The 18,848-nt window shown below is 43.1% G+C and overlaps 1 protein-coding gene across 7 annotated transcripts in view; it reads left to right on the top strand.

Annotated features, from left to right (window-relative positions):
- Positions 1 to 18,848, top strand: part of WDR72 (WD repeat domain 72) — a 177,114-nt gene that overhangs the window by 38,154 nt on the left and 120,112 nt on the right. For all 7 annotated transcript variants that reach the window (XM_084752887.1, XM_084752885.1, XM_084752884.1 and 4 more), the window contains 4 exons: positions 1,051 to 1,192; positions 2,328 to 2,576; positions 4,783 to 5,003; positions 7,641 to 7,836. In XM_084752887.1, coding sequence (XP_084609013.1) covers positions 1,051 to 1,192; positions 2,328 to 2,576; positions 4,783 to 5,003; positions 7,641 to 7,836 — 808 coding nt within the window. The remainder of the gene's footprint in view (positions 1 to 1,050; positions 1,193 to 2,327; positions 2,577 to 4,782; positions 5,004 to 7,640; positions 7,837 to 18,848) is intronic.

Here is an 18,848-nt window from a genome sequence, read left to right as displayed (position 1 = left end):
AACTTGAGAGCTTTAATCTTATGATGGGTCTGAGTATGAATTCTTAGAGTTAATAGTTGGTCAATAGCTCTGGAGAAGGATACAAAGGACTGCACGTTAACAGGTGCTGTTTTAACTGCCCAATAGCACTGAAACAGCTGAGAGAGGCTGGGCAGCTTTGGGAAGCAGTGCCATCATCATCAACCCATGTGGTTTTGATTCAGAGTTCTTAGAGTCAAGGCCCATTGCTGTCTCCATTACCATGGGTAACCCAAGCCCTTTCTCTTGCCTATATAAGCTGAAAAAGACCGTGACGGTACAGACTCATAGTACTGGATATTTTTTTTAATTGATGAGATGTTTTAATTAAATATGTACCTAGCCCTTACTGGTAATGCTTTCATGAAAGGATGTGTGCAGTACCAATACACAACACCAAGGTTAGATACTTGTGTCAACTCTCTGAACCTTAGCCAGTGATCTAATTTCTAATTTTTAATAGCATATTTATTTTTATTTTATGAGCATTTGTTGGTGTTATATATATATACACATGTGTGTATATATATATATGAGAGTATCAGAGCTGAAGCTACAGACAGTTGTAAGCTGCCATGTAGGTGCTGGGAACTGAACCCTGCTCTCTGAGAGAAAAGCCAGTATTCTTAATTTCTGAGCCATCTCTCCAGCCCCAAAGATTTCGTTTTGTTGTTGGTGGTGCTTTTGTTTTATTTTGTTTCGTTTCTGAGACAGGATTTCTCTGCCTAAGAGCCCTGGCTGACCTGGACTGTATTTTCAGACCAGGCTGGCCTCAAACTCACAGAAATCTGCCTTCCTCTGCCTCCTGAGAGCTTGGATTAAAGGTGTGCACCACCATTTCTAATTTTTAATGGAGGCTTTTGTTTTCTTCTACCTTAAGTCATGAATTATTTCATTTAATTCACTTAAACAATTTGAAACAGTGACAAATTGTTTGCCAAGGTTTAGTTCAGGTTTGAAGTCTCACTCTTCCCCGTGGTCAGGACCTTCAGTACCACATCCCCTGTGCCAAGGTCATGCTTTATTCTTCAGAGCCTGCGTTCTGTCATGGGCTACATGAATGAACGGAAGGAGCCTTTTTACAAGGTGCTTTTCTCCGGAGAAGTCTCAGGAAGAATTACTTTGTGGCATATCCCAGACGTCCTCATATCTAAATTTGATGGTTCTCCTGGAGGTAAGACAGCTCTGTTGTCCACCCCTGTCTCCTTCCAATACAGTGTCACATTCGGTAGACCAGGCTGGCCCTGAACTCAAACTCATAGAGCTCTGTCTGCTTCTGTCTCCCAAGTATTTGGGTCAAAGGTGCTACTCCACTATGCCTATATTGACACTTTCCATTATTTTTTATTTACTTTTAATTATGTGTATATATTTATTGTGAATATGTGCCTGTTAGTGCAGGCTCCCACAGAAGCCAGTGCTGTCCAATCCTCTTCGGAGCTGGGGTTACAGGAGATTGTGGGTGCTGAGGACTGAACTTGGGTCCACGGTACTCCAACTGCTCACATGGAAGTTTCTAGAACACTGCTTCACGGTTTAGTTTAGTTTAATCTTCTGTGATCAAGAATGACACTTTTCCATGTCTTATCATCACAGAAACACAGTGTCAATTTCTCCAAGTTTACACTATCTGGACATAATTTTATAAACCAATCTAACTTGCCTTGCCAAATACTTTTTCCCCCAAAATTTAGTTCACATTTTAACAAAAAACTCAGCTCTTTTCAAACTGGATTTACGCTGACATCTCATAGGAAGAGAGGAACTATTGTTATGTCATCTTCCCCAGCAAGGAAGATAGATAGATAGATAGATAGATAGATAGAGAGAGAGAGAGAGAGAGAGAGAGAGAGAGAGAGAGAGAGAGAGAGAGAGCTGTGCTTCAGCTGTTTCCTAAGTGTGAGCATCTTTTGTTTCCTCAGTGCAGGTGCAATGTGAGTGCTGCCCAGCGCTTCCATAGCCATGCCTCTGCTCCTGAATTCTGAGCTAAAATAAACCCTTCCTCCTTTAAGTTTCTTTTGCCAGACATTCTATCAAACAAATACCAATATAAAAAAGATATAATTAAAGTTTGGGGATCTAATGCACAAATACAACCAACATAATTCAGATGACCTTCAGTTGAACATCCCAAGATGTGTGTGTGTGTGTGTGTGTGTGTGTGTGTGTGTGTGTGTATGTGTGTGCTCTAAATGGGACTGAGCTATTCCACCAGGCTCATATTTCTGAAGAGATGACATCTTTGCCATATTTTCATATCTACGGAGAGTAAATAAGCCAACTTGTCTTTGTGTATGTGTTCCTTTCAGAAATTCCAATAACCACCACCTGGACTCTTCAGGATAATTTTGATAAGCATCACATGGTGTCACAGAGCATCACAGACCACTTCTCAGGGTCCAGGGATGAAGTGGGAATGACAGCAGCCATCACCTCATCAGAGTACGTTCCAAATCTTGATAAACTCATCTGTGGCTGTGAGGATGGGACCATCTTTATCACTAAGGCTCTGAATGCTGCCACAGCAGGACTTCTGGAAGGGGGCTTTTTATTAAAAGGTGACTAGATTTTTCTCCCTACCTACATAATTTATCTACTCTTCTACAAGCTCTACAAAAAAGGATGCAGAAGCCTCAGGTCCTTGCTAACATGTGGAGATAAATTTGCACATACTTTAAGACCAAATTAAGCATGCATACAAGTTTTGTGAAGACTTGAGCAGAGAGTTGTGCTGTCTCACCACAAGCTTTTCTCTCCATCTTAATTTCCATTTTGATGGCCACTGTGCAAAGCAGTTTCACTATATGTCTTGAAAATGTGTGTGCACACATGTGTATATGTGCATGTGTGAGCACAATTTCATACCAGCACACTGTGTGTTAATTGTGCTACTAAAATAGATGCCATACCAAGTTGTTATTAAATAAATATTAGTAAAATATTTCTGATGCTCATTCTTCATGAGCTCATTTTAAATGACAATTAATAATCAAAATCCAAATTGAAGATCTTTCTGTTAATCAGTACTTAGGTTTTGCCCTCTTTAGCTACTATGGAAGATTCAGAATCGATTATCCTTGAATGAGTACATCAATATTAGTTTGTGATTTTGATTTTGGAAATTAAGCTACCTAAATGGTTCCATAAAGGACTTATCTCAGTATATACATGAATATGCAATAATAACCTGTGAAATTGCAAGTGTTCTCCCAAATATTGGCTACCTTTTACATTTTTAAACATTTAATTCTTTACTAATGAGGAGTAAAATGGCATCTTCCTGTATTCATGTATATTTCCTTGTTAATTAAGTCTGTGTTCTTATTCATCTCTGTGCACTATGACAATATCTACTAAGTATCATTATACAGTGAGTCATCATAAAAGGTGGGGGGAAGATAGGAAGCGGTGGAGATTTCAGGATATATAGTAAAAGGTATATGTACGCGTGCATGTGTGTGTGTGTGTGTTTGAGAGGTTCAACTTAGAGCATCCATGCACTCTAGATAAGCATTCTACTGTGAGATCCCCACACGAATTTCCTTTCCCTTTCCCTGCGGCACTGCTGATCAAACCTAGGGCCTTACACATCCTAAGTTTCATGTTTTGTCTCGTTTTCTTTTTACATCATATTTCAATTAGAACGTCCACTTCTGGTCCCCAGTCTTTCACCACACTTTAGCTACTCACCGGGTGTGGGCGGCTGATGATTCTGTGATTGACAACAGGGGAATAAATGGCAAGGAGACCAGAAGAGATAATAAGCAGGTAAATGGCTGCCATTTAAAGTCAGAGAAAATGGGGAGTGTAGACATTTTAATCTAGGCTGATTTATCCTAATATCGAGAAAATAAACAGAAACCTGCACTTGACTGACAGCTTCTGAACTGGCATTCATTATGGCTCGCTATAAGGCCAGAACACGAAGCGAGACAAAAGAGCACGTCTTTGAGATTCCATTTCAGTTTGAATAGAGAGACCGCCAAATGGCCTTGTCCAATTTGGAGAGCGTGGGTAGCCATGATGGGAGCAGCTGGGGGCTAGTTGGTGAGGAATGGGTTTACCAGGAGGTCTCGGTTCTTGTACAGATCAGGTTTGAAAGGCCACGTGCTCATGTGCTTCCCAGATGCCAGGCACTGTGCTGAGAATATACGCATTTTACCCACCAGTCTGTCCCAAGTCAGGGTGGGCGTGGTCACCTGTATCTTAGAGAGATGGGGAGAGTCCGTGAGTCAGAAGAAAAGATGAGTGTGTCCATATCTGTGGCCGCACAGGTAGGAAGCGATTGACTCACAGGCAACGGGGAAGATTCCATGAGCAGCGAAGTTTAAACATGGTGCCAGCCTTTTGACACAAGGAGTTGGATTGACCTCTTCAAGCCAGAGATAACGTTATCTGTAAACAGTGAAAAAGAGGTAGGACTTGATAACTTCAAATATCTTTTGTAGCCGAACGTCCTGTGACATTTGCTTTTCTTTTCTGTTAAATTTAACTTGGCTGCTCACGTGAAGAGGGAGTGCACGACTGACTAGTCCCCTCACGTTAGAGGATGTTGACAGCCATCAGCAAACAGGAGACGTGAATGACGGAGCTCTCTGCCTCGTCCGAAGCTTGGTCTAGCTTTGGATGAAGCATTTCGCTTTTTGAGATGGCCCACGAAGGCTGCTCCATAATTAGCCAACTGTGTGCATATGATAAAGATGTGTGATCTTAGAATTACCTGAAAGATAATTTTGTGCTACTTGGTGTTTGACCAATTTCCAGATTCCCCCTGCCACACCCTCCTCAGAGGCCATCACCAGAGCGTGACGTCATTGCTTTACCCTCACAGTCTTGCTTCAAAGTTGGACCAAAGTTGGATGGTGTCTGGGGATCGAGGCTCCTGTGTGATCCTGTGGGACATTTTTACTAAAGAAATTCTGCACACATTCTTTTTGGAAGCTGGTCCAGTAACAAGACTTTTGATGTCACCAGAGAACTTGAAAGTGAGTGAACCCAAAGAGGCAAACACAGCACATAATGTGAAAAAACAAACAGCAACAAAACCTTCTAGTCCCACAAGGAAAATCCAACAAACCAACCAACCAAACAAACAAAAAACCACTCACCTTCTGTCTGCCTTCATTTAGCTAGTTGCTTCTGCCAAGTTTTTTTCTAACTTTTCAATATGAATTTTAATTTTATTATAATTCATCACACAAATAATGTTTCTAAAGTAAACATTGGATCACGTCTATCTTTATGTAAGTTCGCTTAATTGCACACTAGGTAATCAGTTTTTTTCTCTCCCTAGTTTTGTCTTAGTTTTTAGTATGGAATTTTTTTATGCATACAAATTTATTTTATTTTATTTTTTCAAAATATTTTTTAATGAATTTATTCTTGTTACATCTCAACGGTTATCCCATCCCTTGTATCCTCCCATTCTTCCCTCCCTCCCATTTCCCCCTTACTCCCCTCCCCTATGACTGTGCGTTAGGGGGACTTCCTCCCCCTGTATATGCTCATAGGGTATCAAGTCTCTTCTTGGTGTTAGTATGGAATTTTAAAATAATTTCAAAGATTATGCAAAAACAAGTCAAGGAATATAGGAATATATAAATTGAAATTTATCTTTTATTTCCTTAATAAATTTTGAGTGAGAATTTGACAAATACTGAATTTATGAACACCTATCTTCCTTGCTGGGGAAGATGACATAACAATAGTTCCTCTCTTCCTATGAGATGTCAGCGTAAATCCAGTTTGAAAAGAGCTGAGTTTTTTGTTAAAATGTGAACTAAATTTTTGGGGAAAAAGTATTTGGCAAGGCAAGTTAGATTGGTTTATAAAATTATGTCCAGATAGTGTAAACTTGGAGAAATTGACACTGTGTTTCTGTGATGATAAGACATGGAAAAGTGTCATTCTTGATCACAGAAGATTAAACTAAACTAAACCGTGAAGCAGTGTTCTAGAAACTTCCATGTGAGCAGTTGGAGTACCGTGGAAGATATTTTATTCCCAAGGCTCTCTGCTGCCTCAGAACAGAAGTGCAAGTCTATGCCACTCCTGTTCTTTTTTCCTTCTGCTTTATCCACAGGTGAGGCAGCTCTTAGTGTCAGAAGCCATTCAAAATGCAAGCCAGGGAAGACAGGGCTTTCTTGGACAAGTGTGTGGGCATCAGCAGAGGGGCACTATCTGTATGAATTCGGAAGCATTGTTCCTACCACAAGAACATATTATTCTGCAATTTCCCCCTCTCTTTTCCTATGAGCTGTTTTGTCTTCTAGCATTCAAGTGTTTAGAAAGCAGTGCTGGATTGACCTGGTATGGGCCATATAATGTGCTCTGTATTCTTGTGACGCTGTGTGTGTGTGTGTGTGTGTGTGTGTGTGTGTGTGTGTGTGTGTGTCTGTGTGTGTGTGTGTGTGTGTGTTGGGTTTGTGTCTAGGGTGTTGTGTGTATGTGTGCTTGTGTGTATTTGGGGGTGTATGTGTGTTGTGTACTCATGTGTGTGCCTGTGTATGTCCATGTGTGCATCTGTTTGTGTATATGTGTGTGTGTGTATGTGTGTATGTGTGTATGTGTGTATGCGTGTGTTTGTATGTTTCTCAATTATTTGGAGCTGCACATTCTAGAAGCTTTGTTGCATGCTTGTTCTCCACAAGGTAGGGTGTCTGGGGAACTATGGCATCTTTCCCATTCTGAAATTTAGACTCCAAATGTATCACATCTGCTGGGTTTTTTTATTTTTATTTTTCCTTCTCCTTAGGATTTTTTTAGTCTCCACAGAATTGGAAAAGAAAACGAATGCCCAACAGAGCATTGGCCATCAGTGGCTAAGCTGTGTCATTCTGGGTGCCTCAGCCCTCCCCATGTCAAGCTAAGGACTGAGTTTAGGGCTGTGTGCATGCTGGCACATGTTTCTTACCACTACATCCCAGATCACTTAGGAACTTTGCTTAATTTTTTTTTTCATTTTATCTATTGGCTGCCCAGGTTGGGTGGTGAAGGTGACCACTGATGACTTTGGCAAATGTCTTTAGGGCTGCTGTCCTCTGACTCTCCTTATGCCCTTGAGTTTCTGAGGGATGAGGGAATGCCTTCAGCAGGAACCATCTAACGCTGCCCGGCCTGGTTTCAGATTATGGCTACATCAGGTTTCCTGTTTGGATTAGAATCTGTGGAGTTCTGGGAACTACACCAAATCACATTTTGAGGCTTTAAGTGCAAAGTCTCAGCTCTCAATACCCTTGGGCCTAAGTTTGTGTCCACAAATAGCTTCTTTTTGTGGTGACAAATGAGTTCTGGGGTTTATTGTGTTCTGCACTATTTCCGACATCAGCATTGCTGACTGCATTTGCTGAGTGGTTGGAACTCTTCGCTATCTTACAAGAGGATCTGGCTGCTCCTTTTCCCCTTCACTGCTGCCTGCTGACCTTCCTGGTAGGCTGATGAGTTTAAACTCTGCTCTGTATCTATGGCTGAGCCACGAGTGTCTCGTGAAGAAGTTCTGTGCAATGCAGAAAAAAACTCTTATAAAAAGCTTGTAAATAGGACAGAGCAGTGTGGATAAAATGAATGCCTTTATCAAGGTCACGTTGACTTTTCACTTACTTAAGCCTGTTGTTTTTCTACAGCTGAGGGACGGGCAGATACTCTGCTGTGTGTGTGAGGACCACTCTGTGGCTCTCCTTCACCTAGAAGGGAGAAGGTGCCTACTGCGAGCCCGGAAGCATCTTTTCCCTGTGAGGACAATCAGATGGCACCCAGTCGAGAACTTTCTAATTGTTGGTTGTGCAGATGACTCTGTCTACATCTGGGAAATTGAAACAGGTGAGCAGACAGGCTAGGTCTTTCTACTCTTGGTCTGTCTGTGGTGTGTGAGCGTTTGTCCAGAAGAAAAGTTCCATAACTCACACAGCGATGACCTTAGTTGTTTTCCCGTTGAGTTGCGCTGCATTTATAGCCTTGGTGGAAGTGTGGGAAATGAAACACAGTGGCCTAAGTCAGATCCTCACCAGCTGATGATTAGCTGACAGGGCACTGCTCAGGAATGAGCCGGATATTTCTGGAAGCTATAAATAAAAACATAAGTTATCTACTTTAATTATTAACAAGAGAGAAATTTAGTGTCCTACTGGTCTCAAATTATCATTAAATTCTGCCTCCTTCAGCATAGTCACCAACTCAGCAACATTTTGAGCTAATTGATGACCAGTAATAATGGAATATAATTAATTATAAAAACTCCAAAAAAACTTGAGTCAGGGAAACTAAAGACTAAGTAGTTCAACTGAACTTTTTGATGTCGTACCATAGAGATTGTGTATTTTGAACATTGAAGGGATTTTTCTCTTTCTTTTCAAGTTTGATTAGATGTTTGAAGGCAGAATAATACATTTCAGAAAGGGCTGGGAACACAGAAAATAAGGGAAGTGTAATTACTGAATATGAGTTAGAGGGGATCTCTTGGGAGTGTGTTCCACAGACTCTACTGCACAGTTTTTATCGATCAAACAGTGGTGGTTTTGTGTTGGGTGTTGTTTACAGACTGGGTAGTTCCTAATATAGTTCGGCTTTATATTTTGCCAAGGTAATTACAGTTTTCTCTCCATTTGACTGTCATGGCCTAATGATGGTGATTTGTATCCTGGCGTTTCAGGTGCCTCCTGACACTGCCCTGCAATGGGGGACCATGTTTAACAGCTTTGAGGTTCATTTCCTCATTTGATTCTCACAGCTTGTAGGGTAGAGAGGCGACAGTAGCCATTGCCGTATCGATAAGAAAAGCCACACCTGCTACAGAAATTTGCAGGTCATCAGAGCTAAGAACTGGGGACTGTTCCATGTCCTTGGTGACACTTCATACAAAAAAAATCCCAAATGATGATCATTTTTATTTGAGCTTATTATTGTTTGCTTTTATTTTATGGGTGCTGTTCCTATGCATATTCTTGCACGTCATGTGCCCCTGGTACTTGTAGAGGCCAGAAGATGGCATCAGATCCCCAAGGACTGGAGTTACGGTTGAGAGCCACCACATGGTGCTGAAAATTGAAATCAGGTCCTTTGCAAGAACAGCCAATGCTTTTAACTACTGAGCCATCTTTTCAGCTCAAATTAGGACAAAAAATGTGTAAATCCATAAGTAATCTGGCTCTGAGTGGTAGTTGGATATAGTGGGTAGAAGAGACGCTGAAGCATTGATTAGCTTCCAGGACCTTTTAGGGAAGAGCTATCTGGCCATGGACAAGTCACATGTCTGTGGAGTAGATGTAATCACACAGGATTAATTCAGATAATACCTCTCATATTGGAAAATAGCAGTAAGTCACTAGTAACATTAAGTAAACCACCACCACCACCATCACCATCACCACCATCACCACCACCGTCACCATCACCACCATCACCACCACCATTACCATTCTCACCATCAACATTACCTTTATCACAACCGTCATCATCATCACCACCATCACCATCACCACCATCATCAACATAACCATCATCACCATCATCATCATCACCACCACCACCACCATCATCAACATAACCATCATCACCATCATCAACATCATCAACATAACCATCATCACCATCATCATCATCACCACCACCACCATCACTACCATCAGCATCATTATCACAGACTATAACACATCTTAACTCCTGCTGTGAAGCCCTTACCTGCCAAACACAAGTGCTTACTCTTGTATGCAGTTGCATCTTTAAGTGTGGATACTTGACGACCAGAGCTAATTTTCATAAGTAATAGAATTGAGAACAAATAAAGAACTATGTGGGCCTTCATAAAGGCTCATGGTCGTACTGTATAAGCTAAAGCAAACAGCTCCATCTCACTATCAGAACCTAATGCTAGAAATGCTCTCTCCTTGCTGCCGTGCGCATTTCCCTGACAGAGAGCAGATGCCCGTGTTATATTTCAGTCATAGTTCTGGCAGGAAGCTGAATCCAACTCATATTTGTCAAATGATGAGAAATTCATGAATGCAGTATTTGCATGTGTGTGGTGAGGGAGCAGGCTGGGAAGGAGGGAGTGGGTGGTGAGGGCATGTGGGCACAGGCAACATCAGTGGGCTCTCTCTTCCTCCCCTGATACGTGGAAGCAGAAAGAACCAGAATTCAACTGAAAACCAGGAAGTGCAGGGGATGCTTTAGCCAGACACGCAAGGTCAAAAGAGGAAGCGCTGAAGCGATTCTCTCACAATCGCCTTCATTATTTAATCCCACTAGACATCAGAGGCGAAGAGGCTGGCTCTTGGCATTGGCCTCAGTGAGCATAGAGCAGGTGACAGGAGGTAGGAGCAGACGGGCTGCGCTGGCCAATGGTCAGCAATCAGCATCATATCTACCACATATAGAAAATGTTTTGATTCATGGGTCTCCTGGAACTGACTGTGAATATTGTTTCTGTAGAAGCATTGGGTCAAATAATAAGTGCATGTTTTGTGCCAGATCAACTATGAAAAGTTTGTTCTGAATGAGGTTATATACCCATGTTGACTATGCTGGTGTTTATTTGGGTTTTGTTTTAATGGCATCAACTCAATCTAAGAACACACACACACACACACACACACACACACACACACACACACACACAGAGTCTTGATATGGATGACATATCCCTAACTTCCCCCAAATTCCACCCTAATGACCATCAGATCTCTGACCTCCTTTAAACTAAGTTTACCTAACCTGTTTTAGCCTTGTGTCTGCTACTAGTTTTGTTGAGGGTTGCCGTCAATCTCTGAAATTCTTTTTGTTGTTATTAAAGGGTTCTTTTGTTAGGTTTATGCTTCTTTTATGAGTACAGGTATTTTGCCTGCATATATATGCCTGTGTACCACACGCCTGTGGATGTCAGAAGAGGGTGTCAGATCTCCTGGAACTAGTGTTATACATGGTTTTGATGCTAGGAATCAAACCCAGGTCCTTTGGAAGAGCAGACAGTGGTCCTAACTTCTGAGTTATCTCTTCAGCCCCATTTGCTTAAGATTTAAAAGACCACCTCTCCCTCCCCACGCAGGATTCCAGCTGGCTACTGGGGAACCGTCATCTTTCTCATGCTTTATTTTTCAGTTTGTTCTTTTTATATAAAGGTGGAAAAGTCTGGAGTCGGGAAGATTTTTTTCCATGTGTGTTTTCATAATGTTAGGGAGCAGAAAATACTGGTGGAAACCAAAACTGCTTAGGAGGACCTTAAGAAATAGAATATGCCTGCTCATTGATGTGCTTGGCACATGGGTAAATGAACTAGCGAGCAGATGGATGAGTATAGCAACACAAGCGTTCCTGAGCCTCAGTGGCTGCAGGGTTGAATCCCCAGTTTCCACAGTTCTTGCCTCGCTGCCGCCTGCTTTATGTAGTCCCAAGCTTTCTGTTCCATCCATCCCACAGGGTCCTGAGGCTGATGCCTCTCAGAGGGAGGACAATGCCTCTTCTACTCCAGGAGTTTTTCTGGGCCTTTGTCCCCTTGCCTGTGGTTGTGCAATTCACTCGGCAGGGTTCGAAACACGTGACTGGGTGTGTTTATTTTTTGTTCCGGTATTCAGCCTCCTCTAAACAAAGGAGGAATCAATGGGCTGAAGTGAGTCTGACATTTCCCAGAACCTCCACACCTCCGCAGCCCAGAGGAGGGGGAAAGGCAAGTGTCAGTGGGATAGGACACCAAGAAAGAGGTTCTGGAAAGAAACGAGATACTCTAGAGCTGCACCCTGTGCCGATTACATGCTGGAACTGTCTGCCGTCTCTTTCTTTCTGTGACAGGTGGCAGGGTTGGATGCATGTCCGGGTGATGCTCTTGGTTCAAAGGTGGGCGTGCTCACCTCATGGATGACCAACATAGGGGACTGTTGGTTAGCATTGAAGGTTCTTGTCCTGGCTGAGGGCAGAGCCACAGCGTCGAGGGCCGAGAGCTTCCAGTTTCACTTATTGATCTGCTGGATGCCCAGTGATGCTTAGGCCTGATTAGGAAGGGGAAAAATTGGAGATGTCATTTTGATTAATATTTGTGCTCCCACAGCGTGTTTGGCACTGAGGACTCTGGGCCTCACTGCCACATGGCTGACACAATAGGGACAGGGCATTACCGATTCTTCTCCGGCGTGAACACCAGAAATAATTTTCAGCTCGGAGCTAATTATTCCTTTTAGACGTTAAGTTTGGTATGTTTCTGAGGGCTTTTGTATTTACAGTATCAGATTTGCAGGGCAGAAACCTATACATTGAGTTTCTCACGGCTGTTAATGTAATGGTTATTCTTATTCCTGAATGTTTTCTGCTTAGCTCATGGTACTGATAGAACACAGTTCATACTGAGCCACCTAATTATTTTTTTGTGGGAAAAATGAAACCCCATTTGTTGGAAGATAAAGCATTTCTTAATGGGATGGTTCAGTAGTTTTTAAGCACAGGGCTGGACTGTAAATATTGTAAATATTCAGCTGTTGGGGCGTTAGGATTTCTCCTGTGACTTCCGAACTTGCCCTTGTGGGCCCAGAGAAGCTGTAAACAAGACTCAAAGCTCAGACAAGGCTGTGTTTTAATAAAGCTTTATTCACAGGACAGGCATCAGGCAGCTGTGGATAATACAGTGGTGAGCGTAATGATTGTTCTTCTTAATGGGTATTGTTAGGGTTAGGGTTAGGGAGAGAGCTCATCTGGTAAAGCGCCTGCTGTACAAACGTGAGGCCCAAGTTCCGTTTCCAGAGCCCGTGTAAGTGATAGCGGGGGCATATGATTATAATCCCTGTCTGGGGAAGGCAAGACAGGAGGATCCCTGGGGCTTGTTGGCCAGCCAGCCTAGTCAAATGAGCACACTCCAAACCCAGTGAGACTCTGTCTCAAAAATAAGATGGAAAGGCATTGAGATGACCCGGTGGGAGACAAAATAGAAAGAAACCAGTGACCAAGGCTGATGACCCAACTTTAACTACATGATCTATATGGTGGAACAAAAGCGCAAACTGTAAGTTGTCCTCTGTAATTTCAGGTGCACTCCTAGGCATGTGTGCACCCCCAGAACTGTGGAGAGCAATTGAGGAAGACACCCCAAACCAACTTTTGATAGCCAAGCCACAGGCATCCACACATACATGTACCCGTACACCTACACATGAACAAGTACATCACTCATACACATTTTAAAAATATCATCTTCATAGCAACTCATTCTTAGTTCAGTCGACCTTGCTGGCTGTGCTGAGTTGGGATTGCTGCGCTCATTTCACTAGTGAAAAAACAGAGTTGAGATAGCCTTCTGAGGCTAAGGCGGCTACCAGGGAGTGAGCCCTGCACGGGGCCACATGTCCCTCCCTGTGTATCACAAGTTACAGTTCCTGCAAGATGGAAGCCAGTGTCCTGAAACCAGCAAACAGGAGATAGATAAGAAAAGCGTTGAGAAGAGAGGGGGCAGCTGCTGGAAGATCCCTAGGTACCTTCTAGAAGGACACCGCTGGGGCCTCATTGGAAGGAGGGTCTCTGGCTGTCTCTCAGAATGTGGCTTTTGATTTACACATAGCACTAACAGCTCTGGCCATCTGATTCCTCACCTGACAGACAAGAACAGCAAAGCTTGAGCAGGAGGTGGTTAGTGACGGGGCGGGGCACACCTGAGAGCCTGAGAGCAGAAGGGACAGCTGAGGGGAAGGCAGGGGAGACCGATGTATACCAAGGCTCAAGCAGGCTTCCAAGTTTAGCAAAGCTCTCTGGGGAAAATAATGCTGAAATTGTTTCTACCACAAATATTAAACTTCTAGTCCATCCATAATTTTTTTCATAATTGATTTATTAGAACTATCTGAAAAACTATGGTTTTTAATGCTATTGTCTGTTTGGGGGATTTATTTTCATGGTTTCAATGGAAATAGCAAGAACTATTATTATTATTATTATTATTATTATTATTATTATTATTATTATTATTATGAAAAGAAAGATGCTAGGCTGGTAGATAGATCTGTGGTTAAAGACCCACAAGCAAGAGAACCCAAGTTCAAAAGCCCAGAAACCAAGTAACTGGCCAGTGGGCATGACAACTGTTCTGTAATTTGATCCCCACCTCCCACCCCCAGAAAGCTGACTAGCCTTATTGGTGAGTTCTGGATTTGATTGACAGACTCTGTCTCAAAGAATAATGTGGAAGAATGAAACAGCAATACCCTACACATCAATCTTAGCTACACAGATACCCACACATATGCAAAGGTGCATACACACATCACATTCATGAGAAGAAAATGAGAGAATGCATGTGTGAGAGATGAGTTGTGTGGGCTAAAAGCTAACAGACCACGTTTCCCATGTATATCCAATGTTTTGCTTGCAGCTGTGTGGAGGGAAAGCTATGAGGAGTGCACGGGGGGGTGGGGGGGCAGTGTACATTTTCCCAGATCGTTGGGCCCATTACACCAATAGTATAGAATCTGTACTTAAATTCAAACCTTGCCTTAACAAAGTAGCACACAAGTTGACTCTGGGAAAATTTTTTCCCAGTGCATAAGTTTTAGTCCCTCAGGATGCACAATGGCCAATATTGTTACACATGTGAAAGAAAAAATGTTGAGATGACCCCCATGGCCAACAGCACCACCCTAAGGATAATTTGCTTGGTTTCTTATCAAGGTCACTATTGTCTAGCTAAAGTGGTAAACTTACAGCATGTGGAACGCCTTGTCAGCAGGGCTATTGTTTAGTGTTCACTGCACACGTGGAAGAGGTAGGCTCAGAGTGCGTTGCAGCTTCCTGCCAGTAGCAGTGTCTCCAATGTGTCATTTTCCCAAAGCCGCTAGGTTTTGTTGTGGCAGATTGCAGATGGAACCCCCTTGAGATGATTGCTTTTAGAAAAGAAAATGAGGATGCATCTAAGTGCAGGGCAAGGTCTCTCCTGTGTCACCTTGTCTAAGACTGTTTTCCATCCTCACAATAATTACTGGCGTTATTACCCAATGTCTGTTTTTCCTGGGCAGCCTGGTTTTGAATCTTCATTTTCTCCTCCTTGGCCTTAGTTATCCCAATACTGAAATTTAGAGTTACGTGTGTGGTCACATGTGTACGGATAGGTGTATAACTGTAGACTTGAACTTTGAGACTTAGCAACTGAATAATTATCCAACTAAGTTTAATCTTTAAAGTAGGAGGCAGTGCCCAAAGGCAGTAAGGATATTAGTGTCACGAGTCAAATTGCCCAGGTTCAAATTTCATTCTACTGTGTGTGTGAATATCTGAATGTATGTGTGTGCATGTGTTTATGCAGGTATCTGTGTTTGTATTTACACATAACACATACGTATTTTAATTGAGTGATTACTTAATTCTGTCTTTTGGCTCTCCCGGCATCTTAATACATTGGGCACATTACTGTGGTGTTCACAAGACATCTTTAGAGCATTTTGTGTGCCCAGAAACGAACGTGAAAATCAATATGATGTCATTCTAATTAGAAAAACAAACGCCGTCTGCTTATCAAATTGCTTTCACAAGTCAAGTCCTCCCTCTCCTGCTGCCCTTATTGCATCCGTTTGGCAGTTGCTACCTTCCTGGATTTTGCTTTGTGAAGAAAGTTCACACTGTAACCACTCTCAGCAGCTCCTGTGGTCATGCTGCCCCCGGACACAGAGTGCTGGCTGGGTGTGTAGTCACATGCTTACAGCTAATGTGCAGAGGCTCACACTGCAGAACTCCGGCAGCTGCCGTGCAGCTCCCCGTCAGTGAGGCGTCTTCTACAAATGTGTTACACTGACACCCAGAACCTTGGCAAGGCCCTCAGCTGGAGGGCAGGGTGGAAAGAAGCCCAGAGGAGCCATCTGCCCTCCCCAGGTTCCCTCCTTTCAGTTTGGCTCCATCTTCCCAGCAGCCAGGTGCCACAGAAACGGTTTGGAAAGCAGGACTCGGTGGACTGGGATGATTGGTGCTTAGGGGGAAAGCAGCCTCTCTGATCTGGCCACAAGATAAGACACCGGGCTTAACTTCATTAGTCTAGGAGCATCAATAATATCCACCATCCACCATCCACATGTGTTGCGATTAGATGGGGGGAAGGTCTTTCATGTCTCTGGAATGAGCCAAGTAAAATTAGTCCAGAGGTCACATCCTTGTCTTGGTGAGCCAAGAACACTGTACTGGGGGGGGGGGAGTTGTTGTTGGGTTTAATATTCCATATCAAAAATAATACTGGTTATTGATCTCTGCCTTGTTGGTAAGATCTGGGTATATATTCACCCGCCTCCTGCCCCCATTTTCTTTGTGCAGACCCGATACCAATATGCCCATCTACGCTTAGAAGCATGGATGTTCTGGCAGTGGGTAATCTCAGGTACACTAACAGGTGTAAGATGCTAAAAGTCATGGGTCAGGGGGCGTGGATGGCTCAGCAAGGCACTTGCTGGGCAGATGTGACAAACTGAGTTCAACATCAGAAGTTATAGCTGCAGAAATACAGACGACGGAAAGAAAAGACAGTTAGAGGGACATAGGTAGACAAGTGAACGTGGGTCCCTGAAATGTCAGCTTATTGTTTTCAAAGAGCTGAAGAAGGCGATGGGAGAACTGGCTGGAAGGCGCGGGGGTGGCTATATAAACGGAACCTGCACAGGGAAGGGGAGGACCCAGTGGCCCTGTAGACTATCCAAGCCAGCTTGCACTGAGGGGCTCTGGCCTTAGGACTCTCCCTTCCAGAGCAGGAAAGCTGATGTTTTCCCTTTCTTCAAAACTTGGTTTTCTGTTTCCCCCAATATCCAATTATTTGTCTGTGCCGTGGAAAGGACTTGGGGCTGCCCTAGGCAGCCGCCAGCACGCTGTTATGGTAAGACGGGCAGTGTGTAATATTCTGTAACACTATGGTCAAATACAGGAAAAACGTCAGTGGTTCTATCCAGTTCAGAGCGCATCAGAGATGCCTGGCTGTGTAGGGAACTATATAGTTCTGAAGCATTTACCATTTCTTTCCCCCACTTTTACCAAAATGTTTAGTGAGAAACTTGAATCTTTCAGAAAAAAAAAAAACGTGCACTACCAGTGAAACAGGAATCAAATAATTTCAGAGATATTGAAAGTGTTTAAAAGCAAATGGCTTAGGGCCAGATGGATTATGGTCTTCATCATCCTTTGTGTGGACTATTGACAGGTTTGCCAACTTATGAGCTTACCCGTCAGGGCCTTTCTTCAGCTTCCTTTTCTCTATCACCATTTGCTCATCACATATGTTAGAAACACCACCAAATTTTCTAGCCCCCTTTGGCATGCTGGCTCTGCTGCTGGATTGAATTAAGAGTTAAATGACACGGGAGGTGGCGGGGGATATGTGTGAAGACGTAGCTAGTGTAGAGGGGTTGCCTGGCATGCACAAAGCCCTGGGTTCCATGTGCAGACCACATAAACAGGGTGGGGGGTTGCATACCTGTAATCCCAGTGCTCAGGAAATGGAGTCAGGAAGCTCAGAAGTTCAAAGTCATCCTCAGTTACATAATGAGTTTGAGGCCAGCCTGGCCTACATTATACCCTCCCTCAAAATAAATGGTATAGATAGTAGTAAATTTAATTATGAGAACTGAAGAGTAAGAGGATTAAAAACCAAACTTTTGCCACTTACATATGATTCCTCCAGAAAGAGAGTGTTGGAAAATGAAAGTGTCAGTGTGGCACATGATTTCCAATCTGTAGTTATTTATTGACTGTCTCTCTGGCTTATTGTATTCAGCGTAAAACAGGAGATCGAGTTATTTTCTGAGGTTTAAAAAATGTAACTGAAGTACCCCCTTTTTTAATCTCCTGATGCTTTTATGCACTGAGTTACTTGTTTCATAAGAAAAATATTGGGAGAAGCACCACAGACTTGAGTGCAGGTAGATGTACCATCAGGAGTCTCCTATGCATCTATGTCTGGCTTTGCCAGCATGGCACAACAGTCACAAACCTCATAGCTTAGAAACCTTTAGTTTAATGCCTCACAGTTTTGCAAAGTAGAGGTGCAGTTGAACGTTCCTAGCTTCCTGGCTTTAAAACTTACATGGCTAAAATAAAAGCGTAAGCCCACTGCTTGCAGCAGCAGCAGCAGCAGTGGTAGCAGCAGCAGCAGCAGTAGCAGCAGCAGCAGCAGTGGTAGCAGCAGCAGCAGCAGCAGCAGCAGCAGCGGCAGCGGCAGCAGCAGCAGCAGCAGCAGCAGAGTTCTAAGGGCTCCACTAGCAGTTTAAGCAGGGGCTGGGGAAACGTGCAGTCAGGAAAATGAGCTTGGATTTCCAGTATTCACTTTAAAATCCATGCATGGTGGTATACATTTATATGCCAGCAATGGGGAATTGGGGTCAGAGGATACGGGGGGCTTAAATGAACAGCCCACCTGGACAAACTAGCATGCTCCAAATTCAGGGAAAGACCTTGCCTCCAAAAATAAGGTGGAAAAGCAACCAAGGAAGAGACCGGACTGTAACCTCTGGTTACAATTTGAGAACACACACATGCTTATAAACATAAACACAGACATGGGGGGGGAAGGGTAACTAATGAGAACTGGATTAATAGAAGGTTCCCCTTTTGAGGTCAAGGAATTAAAAACCTTAACAACCGTTGCACTGCTATGACATCACAGCCGTATGGGAGAAGGCTGCATAAGGATGGCAGACACCGGGGATTATTTACAGACTTCTGCCTGTTTCCTTGGTGCTTACACATAAGAGTCTGTAAAGGCTTCAGGAGTGAATGAACCACAGAATTTTGAGGCTGAAAAGTGGAAAGAACACTTTTTGCATACCAGGGTATGAACATAGTATAGACTTTCATAGGTAGATTCTTGTGGGGGTAATTGATGCTTCCAAATAAATCCC

This window comes from Acomys minous (assembly GCF_964271855.1).
Source record: "Acomys minous genome assembly, chromosome: 13".
Taxonomy (NCBI): Eukaryota; Metazoa; Chordata; class Mammalia; order Rodentia; family Muridae; genus Acomys; species Acomys minous.
Note: the sequence above shows the minus strand (reverse complement) of the source record. Positions and strands in the feature narration are given on the sequence as shown.